The sequence below is a fragment of the Lampris incognitus genome, chromosome 18, assembly GCF_029633865.1.
Source record: "Lampris incognitus isolate fLamInc1 chromosome 18, fLamInc1.hap2, whole genome shotgun sequence".
Taxonomy (NCBI): Eukaryota; Metazoa; Chordata; class Actinopteri; order Lampriformes; family Lampridae; genus Lampris; species Lampris incognitus.
This window is the reverse complement of record NC_079228.1, coordinates 8,135,952-8,152,662: the sequence shown is the minus strand read 5'-3', so window position 1 is coordinate 8,152,662 and position 16,711 is coordinate 8,135,952. Positions and strand designations below refer to the sequence as shown.

The 16,711-nt window shown below is 44.8% G+C and overlaps 1 protein-coding gene across 5 annotated transcripts in view; it reads right to left on the bottom strand.

The window, feature by feature from the left end:
- The window catches only part of thrb (thyroid hormone receptor beta), a 137,482-nt gene that overhangs the window by 33,555 nt on the left and 87,216 nt on the right, over nucleotides 1-16,711 (bottom strand). For all 5 annotated transcript variants that reach the window (XM_056298566.1, XM_056298564.1, XM_056298567.1 and 2 more), the window contains 2 exons: nucleotides 5,823-5,894; nucleotides 4,313-4,363 (listed from right to left, as the gene is read on the bottom strand). In XM_056298566.1, the coding sequence (XP_056154541.1) occupies nucleotides 4,313-4,363; nucleotides 5,823-5,829 (58 nt within the window). In that variant the 5' untranslated portion in view covers nucleotides 5,830-5,894. The remainder of the gene's footprint in view (nucleotides 1-4,312; nucleotides 4,364-5,822; nucleotides 5,895-16,711) is intronic.

Here is a 16,711-nt window from a genome sequence, read left to right as displayed (position 1 = left end):
CTCTCTCTGTCTCTCTGTCTGTATTGCAGATGTCTTGTCAAACTGCTGTGGTTTCATCTATTTTTGACTTGGGCAATGGCAAACAGTAGTTTGTTGTTAATGGATGTAATTCACTGACTTTATAAATACAATTTGAGTTGAGGTTGAGATTTCCAACAAAAAGAGGATACTATGAACTAAGGCTAGCCATTAAGATGCTGTTGCAAGTATATATATATATATACAAATAATAGCTACAATAATAAAAAAGTTGATTGTTGATCAGGAGTCTCGAGTCTTATCTATCATGACACGCCTCCTAAATTGCCTGTTAATTGGCAACATTCATGCACTGTTGTCTCACAATTATTAGCTGTAGAAATGTAAACAGAAACTAGTAATTTTTACCCCCTAACCTCTTCACTACTACACTCATCACAGAACACTAGTAAATGATGGTCCAGACACATGTACATATGTATATACAGGGTTCTTGCAGGTTTCAGTAAGTCAAATTTAAGACCTTTTTAAGACATTTTAAGACCATAAAAATTGAAATTTAAGACCTACACGACACGTTACCAAAAAAATATTTAAACCAAATTAATTCTGAAAAAATCATTTTATTTCAATGAATTCAGTCATTGACCTTCCACACCCAACAACGTCTACAACTCAACTGAACAACGTCATTTGAACGTCTACAACTCAACAGCCGTGTCACGTGTCCAAAATGACAAAATGAAAACAGGCTAAAACAAACTTGGAAGAGAACGTCTTCGCGATTACCGAGTCAGGGAACATCACTCGGAAGAGATCGCTAATCTCACTGTTGCTATTAAATGAATGGTGTTTTGACACCGTGTGAAGCATCCAAAGCACCTCGGCCTTCGACGTGTCAGTCGATCCAAAAGTACCCCGAAGGTCGTTCGACGGAGCAGCGATGACATTGCGCTGGATACCGGAGGGACCAGGCATTGAGGAGGATGACGGCGATGACGGCAGGGGTGCGGCACAAAACTGGCTGATGGGCCGAGTCCGCTGAAGGCCTTTTTCGGCTAGCTTATGCTTCTCCTCTCTGGCGTGTGACTCTAGCGCCTTCACGCCCAGAGTCCCTAATTGAATGGTTTTTTTTACAAAGTTTGCAGCGAGCCTCGTACTCGGAGCTGGATACCGCTTGTAACCAGCAGCGGAAATCGCTGTGATCTAGCCATGTCTCGTTGAAAGTACACTTTCCCATTTTCTTCAGTGAGGCGAACTTTAACAAACTCTGAGGAGACGCAGACGTATTTCGCAGGCAGGTATTGCATTTATCAGGGGATTTGTAGTTTTATCACCGCGTACGTTCCAACACCAATATCCCCTGAATATCCCCCAGAAAGAACTACAACACACCGAACCAACGGTCTTGAGGGCGGCGTCCTTCAAAGACTTTACTAGAGTTCCGCTTTGTACTCGATACTTTTTTGCTACTTTGTAATAACTTTCCGCGGCCAGAACGAGGGTAAAATATTTTTTAGACCTGACCAAATGAAATTTAAGACCTCTGATGAAAATCTGGCCGTTTTTAAGACGTTTTAAGGCCTTACATTTATAGTTCAGAATTTTAGACTTTTTAAGACTTTTTAAGGACCCGCGGGAACCCTGTATATAAAAACATAGACAGCGTGTGGTGTGCAGTATGAGAAGGCTGGGCCACAGAGGCTGTAACACTATTGTAACATTATTCTAACACTGTTGTAACATAATATTGTATCACTATTGTAACATTACTGTAACACTATTGTAACACCATTGAATGAGGTGTCCTCACATGCACTAGTCAACAGCACTGAGCCTAAAATAATGACATGGCACGGTCAATACTTCGTTGACGAACTTGTGGGTGTGCATGTACATGTACACTTAATTCACTGTTTCTCAGTTTGACTTTGTGTGATGCTTTGGAATAGACTTTCTGCGTACAACACTGTGTAAAATGTTACTGTCATTTAGTATCATGAGACATTTGTCTTAGAAAAGCTGGTTTGTCCATTTTCCGGTAAATGAAGCTGTTTGAATCGTGAGTGACAGAGTGAGTGAGCAAGCGAGTGAGAGAAAGTGAGTGAGAGAGTGCATGAGTGAGTGAGTGAGCGAGTGAGTGAGAGAGTCAGCAAGCGACTGAGTGAGAGTGAGCGAGCAAGCGACTGAGCGATTGAGAGAACGAGCAAGTGAGTGAGTGAGCGACTGAGTGGGTGAGAGTGAGTGACAGTGAGCGAGTGAGTGGGTGAGTGAGTGAGAGAGTGAGTGGGTGAGTGAGTGGGTGAGTGAGTGAGAGAGTGGGTGAGTGAGTGGGTGAGTGGGCAGTGGGAAAAGAAGACCGTAACAAAGTGTGTGCTGAGAACACAGGCAGCTCTATACGCTAACAGACAGGTTGAAGATCAGTGTCAGATTTCCAGGATCTATTGAGATGTATTTTTTGACACGGTGATTGATCGATTGATGGGTTATCGTAGTGACAGCCTAATCACAGACTTAAAGGACAACTTAATGGGTCAATCTGCCTTGTTTAATCAATCAATTCCTTTTACTGAAAGCTCCACTCAGACTTCAAAGTTATGCCATCCACTGAACTGAAAGAGATTTTGACTAGGGATGTATGATGACATCGGCGCGTCATCGGTATCGTCTAATAAAGGCTTGAAAATGAAATATCAGCATCGGCCCATTCTGCCGATATGACAGGCCGATAATATGATGCTTTAATTATGCCCACGCGGTGTGAACCATTGACTAAATGCTTGACATGTGCTCTGCTCCAATTCAGCTGCATCTGAAGACCAATTACATCACAGCAGCATGCCAAGGCTGTACCATTCACAACAAATGGATCCTTCACGGCCCACCCTATCCCAAGACTCATTGCACGCTGGTGATTGAATTTTTTTTTGCAAGAAAATGGCGTCTTCGACTCCAGCAGTGGCCAACGATTACATTTTTAAATGTAAGTATTTGGTTTTAACTCACTCGAATAGCTCACGACACAAATGTTAAAATGCTAAGGGGCCTTAAGACCTCAAAAACATGTGTATCAGCATTGATGATGGGCCAAAATGAGTTGGAAAATATCGGCTATTGGCAAAAATCCACTACCGTGCATCCCTAAGTTTGACTATAAACCTTCATGGTGTGTTTTATCTACAGCTTCATGCTCCACACATTCACAGTTCAGCTGCCACAACACAACACAAGACAACATGACACGACACGACACAACACAACATAAAACACAACACAATGCCACGTTCCACATATGATCCTACCGACAGAGGGAAAACGACTCCAAGTAAAACCCTCTAAACTCAGTCCACCCTCTTCCTCACTGAAGACATGGGGTTTGCCTACCTTCCAACACATTTACCTACAGATATGACCACCACGTGTGTATGATGAATTTGTTTGCTTTCCTTTTGTTGGTTTTAATGCCACTAAATCACAGGGGCCAGCTAAGGTCGGCATCCCTCTCTAGTTCTGCAATGCATACGTTTCACACATACGAGACGAGATGGACCACAGCCAAACGAGTAATTGTATTTAGTATCTAATGCTAATATTTAGAGAGCTCTGCGTAATACACAAGCCCATTGTGGTGCAAAGTATGCACAGCAAACAATTAGAAGGAACAAATACATCTGAGCCTTGCTTAGCTAAATGTCCTACGTTGAACCTCAGGGGTTAAAGTTCACTAAACAGGCAAAAAAAAATGTTGAGGACTCGTTCTGCAAGCCTTGCAGGCTGATATTCCCCATATGTGTTTGTGCTGTAACTTGATTTCAGACGGCACTTCTTGCAGGTCCTTGTGTGGGAATCTGTGCAATGTGCTCCTTATCTTGGCCCTAGCTTAACCTGTTCATGCAAAATGAGCAAAGGGACAACAACAACAACAACAGATTCCAGCATAGGTGCAGAAAAAAAGGAATAAAATGTGGGATTTACACAATGAACATGTTCTCACTACTATAAATGACCAGTTCTAAGCACTTTTAAGCAGTAGCATGCAAAGCAAACAGCTTGGAATTATACACACAGCATAATAAAATCTTAGTGAAGTGAACATTTGAGACAGCCCCTCATTTTATGCAGCAATATTTGAGAGATATCAGATATATATATATATATGTATATATATATATATATATATATATATATATATATATATATATATATATATATGAGAGATATCAGATATATATGACAGATATCAGTGCTATAGCCATACACTTTGCTGCTGAATGTGCCCCACACCCTGAGCGATAAGCAGAAAGGAGGTGTTGAGAGGGAGGGCAAATATTACCATTCTGAATGGCCTCATCTTTCCAACGGGGGGAGCATTTGTCTGCTGGCTCTGAAATAGACGGAAAGGCACTTTAAACACAGGAGTCATGCTCTCCGCTGCACAGGTGAAACAGGAAGACCTGAAACTTTCATTTTTATTTTTTCCACATTGCATTGAATTGACGGCGTCAGCATTAATATCACAGGCGACGGCTTCAAAGGAACCCGCCGCTGTGGGTTTTATTGGCAGTCCAGCCAGATTTATCAGCATGTCGCAGCATGTCGTCCCTGGTGCTTCTAATAGCAGCAGTGATGTGGAGTTCACCATCCTGCCGAGCGGGACGACTGGGCTCACCTCCTCACATGGCGCGAGCAGCGTCTGTCTTCATTAACTATACAGGCCTAATGGCTCGAGAGCCCATTTGCGGGGATCACAGGGGTCCCCGGGACGCGCTGCGTCCACACATGAAGGTATGTCTGTGAAGGGCCTCGCTCAAAATCTCTGCTGGGTCACTTGTAAGAGGAGGGTGCCCGCTGCTGCCGGATACTGTGCAGCATCAAGCCAGCGAGCCACAGACTGTAGGACCCGTGTGGCTCTGCATCAGTGGCGGCTGGCCAGTACAGGGCGCTGGGGCGCCACCCCCTTCAAATATCAAGAGATGAAAATCCACTTAAACATGTTAAATATAATGTAGTTGTATAATGCAAATAATGATGAAATAAAAGTGTTTTCAGTCTGTCGGCGCCTGTCAGCAGCATTAAACATTGGTTCAAATGGTATTTGGTTGGTTTCTGTCTGAATACATATACTTCCTGGGTGAGGGGCGCCTGCCAGACGAAACCTTATGTAAGCCCTCAAACTTGTGGCGAGCAGGTGACCTGAGGCTGCTGTCTGATTGGTTTCTTCAGATTTTCCAGGGGGCACAGTTCTGTGTCGCCCCAGACACTCCCACTTTTATTGGCAGCGAATTGGTGTTGTTTTAATGTTTTTTGATCTAATGTGATTGGACAATTCTCGTGGCTGTCAATCATGTTCACACCCACCACGACGCCTCATCTCGACTGCCAATCATCCACCGTCTACGAGCCCTGATCAAATCTATAGGCTACATTGTCCTTATTAATAACTGCGTGTGGACATTAAAGCAGCTGTCAGGTGTGCTGCACCAAGGTAAATTGCCCCCCCCCCCAAAAAATTTTTTAGCACCAGCCGCCACTGCTCTGCACCTGAGCTCTCATGGCATCAGTGGAGTCAAGGACTTTATATCTCTTCTGCAACTTCTGACTTTTTCAAATGAGTAAATAAACAAAGCTTTATGAATAACTTCCTTGCTGTTTAGTCGCATGTTTGGAATGGATGGTGCTGACTGAAGACAGGGCAGATAGAATAACTAGAAGTTCTCACATGATAAAGAACTTACATACTGTTGCAGAGGGAAAAAAAAAGCCTTTCATTTCATTTAAACAGAACGTGCCATGAAGGTGAGACTGATCTGCCAGCACGTCAGCAAATAAAGGGGAAATCTTACCTGACATACTGCTGGGGTTCAAGGCCAAGACCTCATCCTCAGAGCCTCCACAGACATCTGGATACCTGCATGCTGGGACAGAGGGCAGAGATAACAGATTAATCATTGAGAGAGAACATTTTCTATTAACAAGTGTTTGCCAGACGTGTTCTCTGCTGGTTCCACCCACACCCAGCCAACGTGAACGCGGAGAGGTGAAGCCAAATGAAAGAACAGTGAGTAAGCAGCAGTCCTCCCCTCCCCGTTAGACTGAATTTAACCCGCGGACAAAACACGAAACTATTTTATCACCGTCTACATGAAGGTGCGGTTTTATAAAATCATTTTAACAACCTCTCCCAGCTTGAGAATATGGTTTTTACAGCTTGCTCCGCTGTTGTTGCACTTCATGACACGTTAAATGCTGTGCTCTTAATGGATCACTTATGTATCTATCAAAGGTTGAGCGGATGATGTTTCTGTGCACACTGCCATCTAGTGGTGACTGAACAAATCGCTTTCCTCAAATCATTACAGCCAAAGCTTAACCCCCCCCCCCTTTCCACCATGATCTCCCTTCTACATCTAAAAGTGCTACCCCCCCCCCACCCCCCATTTTTCTCCCCGATTGTACTTGGCCAATTACCCTCACTCTTCTGACCCATCCCGGTCGCTGCTCCACCCCCTCTGCACATCTGGGGAGGGCTGCAGACTACCACATGCCTCCTCTGATACATGTGGAGTCGCCAGCCGCTTCTTCTCACCTGACAGTGAGGCGTTTCACCAGGGGGACGTGGCGTGTGGGAGGATCACGCTGTTCCTCCCAGTTCCCCCTCCCCCCTGAACAGACACCCCAACCGACCAGAGGGGGTGCTAGTGCCGCGACCAGGACACATGCTTCCCATCCGCAGACACGGCCAATTGTGTCTGTAGGGACGCCTGACCAAGCCATAGGCAACATGGGGATTCGAACCGGCGATCCCCGTGTTGGTAGGCAACGGAATAGTCCGCTAAGCTACCCGGACGCCCTAAGTGCTACCATTTCAACCGCACTCTCATCTGGGATTTACAAGGTAGAAAATCTCATCTCATCATCAGCCGCTTCTCCGGGGTCAGCTCCTCCCAGGGGACCCCAAGGCAGTCCCAGGCCAGAATGGACATGTAGTCCAACTCCAGCGAGTTCTGGGTCTATCCTGGGGTCTCCTCCTAATTGGTCCTCTTGGACCAGTCTGCGATGCTGGAAGTCGGCACGCCCCGGTCCCTGCCTTTGCCTGCATTGCGCCCTACCCCAATGCTCATCCCCGCGGGTGGTGGGTATAGAAAAGACTGTATACATGTAATGATGATGATGACGCTCCCAACACGAGTTCGATAGATTTGTACATATCAGGAAATTGTCTCCAAGACACGCGAGCATGGCTGACAAACCCAGCACAGACACACACCAAGCTGACATCTGTGGCTGAGGAAACACGTTTTCCCCTCTATTCTCTATTCGTCTCAGTCCTGAATTAGTGCGAGGAAATGAGGACAGCACCACCCCAGCAGATGACTCCCAAAGCATCAGCCGCGTTCAGCCCGGCTGACGGTCGGACATACGACATGACACTCATTTGGTGGCACGGTGGCGCAGTGCTTAGCGCTGTCGCCTCACAGCAAGAAGGCCCTGGGTTTGAACCCCAGCGTTGTCCAACCTCGGGGGTCATCCCAGGTCGTCCTCTGTGTGGAGTTTGTATGTTCTCCCCGTGTCTGCGGTGGGCTTTCTGCGGGTGCTCCGGTTTCCCCCACCATCAAAAAGACATGTATTTTAGGGTCAATACTCCTGCCGGTGCCCTTGAGCAAGGCAACTGGAAAAGAACTGGAGTTGGTCTCTGGGTGCTGCACGGCGGCTGCCCACTGCTCCTAGCTACAGGGCTAAGATGGGTTAATTGCAGAGGAAGAATTTCTCCACGGGGATTAATAAAGTAGTAAATAAAAAATTTGGCACTGGATGGCGCTATACACAGCCCCGCAGCTGCAGCGACGTCTCCTCATGTGCCAGACCGATTCTTTCCGTTTTCTCCACGCTTGGTTTGTGCGGCATGAGGCTCGCACTATAAATGGCTCGGTGAGCGGAAGAGACCAGGAAGTGATCTGTCCTGCCCACCCTCCCCTCCGGCGTAACGCCGCCGCACACTTGAATTTCCCTTTGGCTTGAGGCCACTACAGAGGAGCCGGTGTGATGGTCTAGATAACCTGGAGGAAGTAAAGGCCGGGGCATCATGTCCATCTACACAACTCTAATCGAGCGTCAGCTTCCACAATGACTCCCTCATCGGTGCCGAGATTCATTTGGGTGGGTGATGTACAGCACCAGGATATGGGCCTCAGGCATGACTCACAATCATATTTATATGCCGCTCGTGCCATTAATAACGGATGAGCGATGGACTTATCTTCTGGTAATTTCCCTTCCAACGTCTCTGCCCCAACTCTTTTAATATGAAGGTGGAGGCTGTGTTGATTGTTGTGTTGCAGTGTTGTTATTTCTATGCTAAGAACACTGAGAGAGCCACGCAACCGGAGTGAAATTCCATGCTATGTGCAAACCTACATGGCCAATAAACATGATCCCGATTCTGATATAATTTTTGTAATATCTGGAGAAATGCTTGCGTTTTTTCTTTGTAAATTAGTTAACATAAAAAAAACAACTATAAAATATTGTTAGCAAGGTAAAAAAAAAAGTTAATTTTTTTTCTTTTGGATTTTTCCCTTTTTCTCCCCAATCGACTCTGTGCATAACTGTAGTCCACTGACTTCCGGTTTCTACTGCAGCGGTCAGACCAGCTTCCCGTTTGCTGGTGCGTGCTATTGACAATGGCATATTTTTCATCCACAATGATGAGGATCCCCATCCTCGCCATTGTGGACGTAACTTGATATGGAAACTGTTGACCCGTGTGCTGGTAGGTGCAGGTGAAAGGTTGTGGACAGTTGTGTGCATGTGGTTGACATTTAGCCATGGTGAATCTTGCAGGCGTCGCCCAAAATACGCCATTGTCAATAGCGCACGCCAACAAACAGGAAACTGGTCTGACCGCTGCAGTAGAAACCGGAAGTCAGTGAACTACAGTTATGCACAGGGTGGATTGTGTCTGTTGGGATGCCCGACCAAGCTGGAGGTAACGCGGCGACTTCGAACTGGCGATCCCCGTGTTGGTGGGCAACGGAATAGACCGCCACGCCACCTGGATGCCCCGGAAATTTTAAAATTTTGACGCAAGCTATTACACAGCCCTGGTAATTCCCTTCCTCCATAGGACAGCTGGTGGTAAAATCATTACGGGGAACTGGGCTTGGGGTTTGCTGCGTTTTCCCTCAGAGGGCACTTAATGCTACAGACAACAGCTGGGGAGGGCCAGCGTCCTGCCTCACCCATACAACAGGGTTTCAGCGGCTTGATGTAGACACAGTTGGAACTAATGATTCTTTCATTGTTTTTCCTTGCCAGGGAAAAACAACCGACCTCAAGGACTCGGTAGAGTGGGAGGAGAAAAAAAAGCTGCTAAACGCCAAAGAAAACAAAAACAACAACACCAACAACAACAACCAGAGATCAAATAAATCCATATTCAGAGAAGCCAGCTGGCTGCAGCCACAGTAACACTACATGATGCAGGAATAACAGAAGTAGGCTCGTTCTTCAGGACATCTTAATCTCCTCATGAAAGACAATAAGCTGAACCTCACGGTGGACCAGAACACACTAACAGAGGTATGAGACAACCCACATCCACATCTCCATCCCAAATAAACACAGCGATCAAATGGACCAGTTGTCTCTTTTCTGTTGGATGTGTCCCAGTTGTTTTGTGATGGGACTCATGACCAGCTTTTCTTCAGCTTTATGAAAATACAGCAATTATTATTTTGGGGGGGTGTCGCCTAAATCCCCATGTATAGGAGAAAAGAAGAACAAAGCATAGCTTATCTGGGGCAACATCAGAACAACACGAGTATAAGAAACGGTACCATATTGTGCTATCTTATCTGTAAGTCCATAAAGTTTATGTTTAGATCTTGCCGTTATCTCATGCGCTAAAGTGTTCGAGACAAACACTGAATAAAGAACACTTTCAAATCACATCTTCATCCGAGTACAATATGTAAAGGACTGTACTTCTCAGGAGCACAATTTGCCAAGGGCGGGGAAACTTAAATCTCATATTGGTGATAAAGTGATAAAGAGTGCGTATCTGTGTCTAGTGGTAAGTAGGACAAGATGAGATGCTATTCATTCAAATGTCCTCTCCACAAGGTAACTTCAACATTTATTAAAAAGTTTTTCAATACGCCACAAAAATGTACAACACCATCACTTGAAGTGTCCAGCCCTGCTTTAATGTTTTACTATGACGATGCATTTCATTTTTATTATTTACAAACAGGGAGGCAGCACATGGACCAAGGCCACAACAGGCCTCTCATATTGTCCTCTTCATATACACCCAGTAAACCGCAACACAACATAGTATACACTTTACAAGGATGTGCATGTTAAGCTGTGCATTAGGGATTGGTGATAGGAGAAAGAATTGAGTGTCAAATAGTATGTAGCATGTATTTGCATATAGCATGCCATGTAGCATTTGTTAGCATATAGCATGCCGTGTAGCCTGTATTAGCATATACCATGCCATGTAGCAAATACTAGCATACAGCATGCCATGTAGCCTGTATTAGAATATAGCATACCATGTAGCATATATTAGCCTACAGCATGCCATGTAGCCTGTATTAGCATATAGCATGCCATGTAGCATGTATTAGCATATAGCATGTCATGTAGCCTGTATTAGCATATAGCATGTATTAGCATATAGCATGCCACATAACATGTATTAGCATATATCATGCCATGTAGCACGTATTAGCATATAGCATGCCATGTAGCATGCATTCATCACCCAGAGTCAAGTTGGAACTTATCAAAACCAGCTGAACCTGATGATGAATTTCTGCCTGTCTGTAATTGTGATTATAAGGTAGTGTTGCTCTGGCTGTTTAGTTTGACTCTGCTCGATCTTACATTTGTCAGCTTGTATATATATCTTTCTAGGGGAAATGGTGATCTGTAATGGTGAACACAGTAAGGAAGGCGGTAAATAGCCAGGCTATCGGTCTTCTTTTACGTCCATCACGTGTAGGAACGTGGCTACAGTTTAGCAGCCTTAATGCCTGATCCCATTTTTACTATCACGACTGCCACCCCATGTTCTCTTTCTATATTTTGTTGACCCATGTATCATATCTGACAAGTCCTACCTGTGATGCCTTCACCTGTTGATTCGTTTTACCATTACTCCTGCCTAAATTCAAAGTTTGTGGCGGACACTAGGGGCTATGCCTCTCACCCAGCAGGGCTGTGAGCTGGGGGCGTGGTTTACGTTCCCGGGCTCTCTGGTGCAAGGTTGTTCCTGTTGTAGTTTTGGTTTTTGGAGCTGAGGAATAAAGTTCAAACTCACCTTCGTCTCCTGTGTTTTGCCTCATCCTGCAACAAGTTCCCTTTTTAATTTTTTTTTTTTTTACCAAGACCTCGTTGAATTGCTGTCAGGCATAATTTAGAATCATCCATCCATCCATTATCTTAACCGCTTATCCTGCTCTCAGGGTTGCGGGGATGCTGGAGCCTATCCCAGCAGTCATTGGGCGGCAGGCGGGAGACACCCTGGACAGGCTGCCAGACCATCACAGGGCCCCCAGACCATCATTTAGAATCAAACAAACAAAAGCTTTAACGATCACTTCAGTATTGACAACCATAGGTCTACCACTTTTCTGAAGCTTCTCACCAGGCTTCCACAGTTCAATGGGGCAGTCGTTCAAAGGCTTGAATGATTTGAAGGCATATCCTTTTTCAAAAACAGGAAGCTCACAGTTCAGTCAAACCTTGTCTTAATTTGTTTCATGTTTATTCAGAATACGTTTGGAGTAGGAGCAAAATCCTATTAGATTTGCTGCTGGCTTTTGGATTTGATGCAGCGCATTCCAACCATCTGTAAACTTTTGTTCCGGCGTTCCCACACAATAGACTAATGCGTTCAGGCGAACCTCGTAAATTTGTAAACTTAGGAGTTCCATCGCTTGGTGTTTCACCCGACCAGTTGTCTGAATCATAAAAACAAATGGTAAGATCAAGCAACTTCAGTCATAACCACGTTAAAAGCTGATATATGGCCATGTGGACATATGAAAGAAGAACAAAACTGGCTTTACCTTATTTGCCTGCTAGGTAACAGTACAGTAAGTACTATACATATGGCCACTGATACTATAATAACGGATATCAACTAAATTAACTCACCTACTCCCTCCCCATCACATTCTACAACCACAAACACAATCACTACATAATGAGCACATGATACTACATTTACTCATTTCCAACTTTGTGAGGAGCACCTGAATGCAGCATACCCAGATAGCACCCGGATGTGGGCCACTTCAGGCAATAATGCGGCACTGATGGCCTTCTTCTGGCCCTGACAAAATGGATGTGAGCCTGAAGTGGACCACATGTATAATACCAAATATGGCCCAAGTAAGCCAAATCAAACGTGGGCCTTTTTTGGCAAAGATGTGGTGCTCTGGGCAACATGTGATCTGGATGTGACCCTGAAGTGACCCGTGTGGTAAATGGTGAATATGGCCCAAATATCACAAAACAAACATGGGCCACCTTTGGCAACTATGTGGCACATGCAGCATTGCTATGACTTGGTTCTGGCTCAGATCTGACAAACAGGAGCGGACCGCCCAAGTGCCATCATTCCACGTGTTATGTGGGCCGGATGCAAGTGTCGGATGTGGGACGGGTCGGGGCCACAGCAATTTTGCTATCTGGGTACAGTCGAGAAGGGAAGGAACACCAACTAAACATCATACCAACTCCCCAGTCAACCCCCATGGACGAAGACACAATGTTGAGTTTGCATAGGAAAACATCGGAAAAGTGGTCATTCATACGCCTTGGAAATTGGATAGTCATTCAGTATGTTAAAATAAAACACATGGTAAAACTACAGTTAAAACAATATATTTAATATAATCTTAACGATATTGTATGACTGAAAATAAAGAGCTCATACAACTAAAGATATCCATCTCTGAGAGTCAATTTTTAAGCAAAATTCCCCAATTTCGATTGGGCGATTTCATGATCGCCACCACAGAAATTTTTTCACCATTCAGGGAAATCCCCGGGTGGCTTGTGTAAATGCACTGCGATCATGTCAACACCAGGTCTTAAAGCAGTGGTACCACAGGCCATCACATCAACTATTATTCAACACCGCCGGTAGTCTGACTCATACTGGCTGTCTTCCCAGTCACTTTCCACCATCTTGTCTGTGAAAGCTGATTTGGGCTTCATGCGTCTTGTCTCTTCTGTATTGAAGAGTGACACCGGTGGAGTTTCTCAGCATTGAGTCTATGTGAGTGACAGCGCGCATTGCTCTTCCAGCAGACTGAATGGCATTGCGCCTCCTAGTGGCATTTGAACAGTGATGCTAAAAGGTTCGCAGCTTTCTCATAAATGGTCAAACGTGGCTGAAACTTTACTTCTGAGCCATCAATATTACCAGGTACCAGCATATACATGTGTTTATGTTACACTTCTTATCCCTTTAAAGTCAGTCCAAAATACAAGGTGAAATAAAGTTGCAGTGGCATTCTACACTGCAAACCGACTTAAAAAAGTCCAGAACTGAACTTTCAATTTTGCCAGTCAAGCAGAAGCAGCCAGTGGAGGACTCCATGGCTGCAAGCTATCTGGTAAGACGACGAGGAAGGACCAAGTGGAATCCTTCCCACAAACACGTGTCCAGTCACCACTTCGCCACAGATATTTAGCTCAAGAATTTATTTTTCTGCAGGACACATTATTTTGAACGGTTTTATGTGAACATTCAGCACACTAACTTGCTAGACCAGCAACGTTGGCCTACAACAGGAAGTGGCAAAGTGACAGTGACACTCCAGGTTAATGAGTTCGCTCATTTGCCTACTCTGCAATGGAGAAAGGAGAACACTGTGGCCCAGCTTCGTTGGCTTCGGTGAAATATCCTTGCTGGTCTTAAGGAAACATCAACTCAATGTGATTTGCAGACATTTTATTAGATGAAATAGCAACGATAGCTTGATGTGAACAACGGGTTCACTTCAGCTGGACGTGGGGTTGTTTTTTCCCCACACATTGACTCTGCCTATCATACCTTCCTACATGTGGGAAATAAACTGCACGGCAAGCTGGATCAGATTATCTCTAGTCACTTAATGTTAACAGCTTTTCCAGTGCCCAGACAACAATCATGTTTAACCAAATGTTGCTCGACTTCGATACGTACTGAGTCTCAAACAGTATGCTGAATGTAGCGGTGCACCTCAATGTGCTGCTGCAGAAGGCCGCAAAACATGGAGGTTTTGAGTGTGTCAGACACCAGTGCGCCGTCCATGTGCTGAACAGAAGAAACAGAACTGAGAGCTGAAACAGTACATTCAGCAGCCGGGCCTTTTTGGTGAGTTGTGAACAGACCTCTACACTACCTTTCTCTCTCAGACTTGTAGCTGTGAGATCCAGTTGTCACAAAGGCCTAATAATCTGGTCTTCAACAACATAGTATCTTAACTCTTATGCCTCACTAAAGACATTTTTGTCTTTTAAAATTGGGATTTTCAATAATTTTGGCTGTGTTAATGCAAGCGGAGTGTAGTGTAGTGTGTTATGTAGTGTAGCTGAGAATTATAACAACTGTGGCCTACACAGCCTCTCATTAGGCAGTGTGGGCCATAATTCTCATCATGGCCCACATGGCCTGATGAGAATTATGGCCATGTATTATGAATTATGGCCTAGGCCATATTTCTTAGCTACACTCTCTCACACAGTATTTAGCCCTGTGATGGCCTGGCGGCCTGTCCAGGGTGTCTCCTCGCCTGCCGCCCAATGACTGCTGGGATAGGCTCCAGCATCCCCGCGACCCCGAGTAAGGATAAGCAGTTTGGATAATGAATGAATGAATGGATAATGTAAGTGAGGTATTTGTTTTTCAAATTTTGCATTTTGTAGTTGACACAGACTAGAAAAAAAAACCCCTTTGAAAAAGATTTTTTTAATGAATTGTTCAGTGCTGCCAGCACTGCTGATTAATTAGTTTACAAAATGGTCATAGTGTAAAACAATGTGATAATATATATATATATATATATATATATATATATTTACATTACAACTGCTGCTTATCATATCAGAGCAAAGCTTTGAACGAACTCCCAGTCTGCCAACATAACACTGGTAGAGCATGTGCGCCCTCTACTGGAACGTGGGGCGCACTGCAGGCAGTACTTTGTACTGGATGTGCCAGAAAACCCCAAAACTTGATTGGCTCGAGAGTTTGATTTATTTAATGTCCTAGCTCACATCTACTGGTGAAACAAGAAGAAATAGTCTGCCCACCCCCGCCCGTACATGTTCAGCGGACTGAGCATCCTGGCACCGTCGGCTGAGGTCTACAATGAGATCCCAAATGAGCTTCCCCCCTGTGTCCGGCCTCCTCACGCTCCCTGTCTAAATGAAAAAATGAAAAGGCTAAAGGTTATTTGGGCATTCGGCCCTCCTTAAAACAGCCATCTTGGCAGGGTATGTTTCTGGTATTAGTTCATTTTCACCGGGGTAAAATTCAAGTTCAAGTTTATTTTCAAGCATATTGAGGAAATACAGCCAGTACATTCCAATGCTATGAGAGACAAAGTGCTGAGCCCCTCACAATAGAAACAGCGAAATACACAATAACAAGCAGCAGCACACTGCAAACAGCGAGGAAACACAACCAGATTATATCACATAGCTGCACACATGAAAGAATGGCCGTCCTAATCAAGCACACGTGTGTGTGTGTGTGTCTGCATGTGCATGATTTTGTGTGTGTCTGCATGTGCGTGATGTGTGTGTGTCTGCACGTGCATGATTTTGTGTGTCTGTGTCTGTATGTACATGATTGTGTGTGTGTGTGTGCATGCATAAAAGCACCGATGAGCATGTCAGCTATCTCATGTGCATGACCCTGACTGCCTGCGGGTAAGAAGTGTTCCTGAACTGGGTGGTGTGAGTCCTAATGCTTTGTTAGTGCGTCCCAGATGAGAGCAGTGAGAACATGTGTTTGCTAGCTAGACAACTGTTATCCTCACTGATGCACCGAGCCTTCTTCCAGAAGCACGTGTGGTAAATATCTAGGGCCGGGCAATATGGACAAAATCATAATTCACAATATTTTTGACCGAATAACTCCATTCCGATATTCTGACGATATTGGACAGATGACTACTGGTGCTCTCACAAGATATTCACACAAGTACATTTTTGATAAACACTTGTTAGTAATGTGGATATGATGTCCAAACAGGCAGAGACAAGTAATATAACAGCAGAACAGTCTATCCATCAGTGGCGACTGGTGCTAAACATTTTTCTGGGGGGGCGCAATGTACCTTGGTGCAGCACACCTGACAGCTGCTTTAATGTCCACACACAGTTATTAGGAAGGACGGTGTAGCCTATAGATTTTATCAGGGCTCATAGAAGGTGGATGATTGACAGTCGAGACAAGGTGTCGTGGTGGGTGTGAACATGATTGACAGCCACGAGAATTGTCCAATCACATTAGATCAGAAAACATTAAAACAATACCAATTCACTGCCAGTAAAAGTGGGCGTGTCTGGGGCGACACAGAACTGCGCCCCCTGGGAAACCTGAAGAAACCAATCAGACGGCAGCCTCAGGTCACCTGCTCGCCACAAGTTTGAGGGCTTACATAAGGTATGGTTTGGCCGGCGCCCCTCACCCAGGAAGTATATGTATTCAGACAGAAAT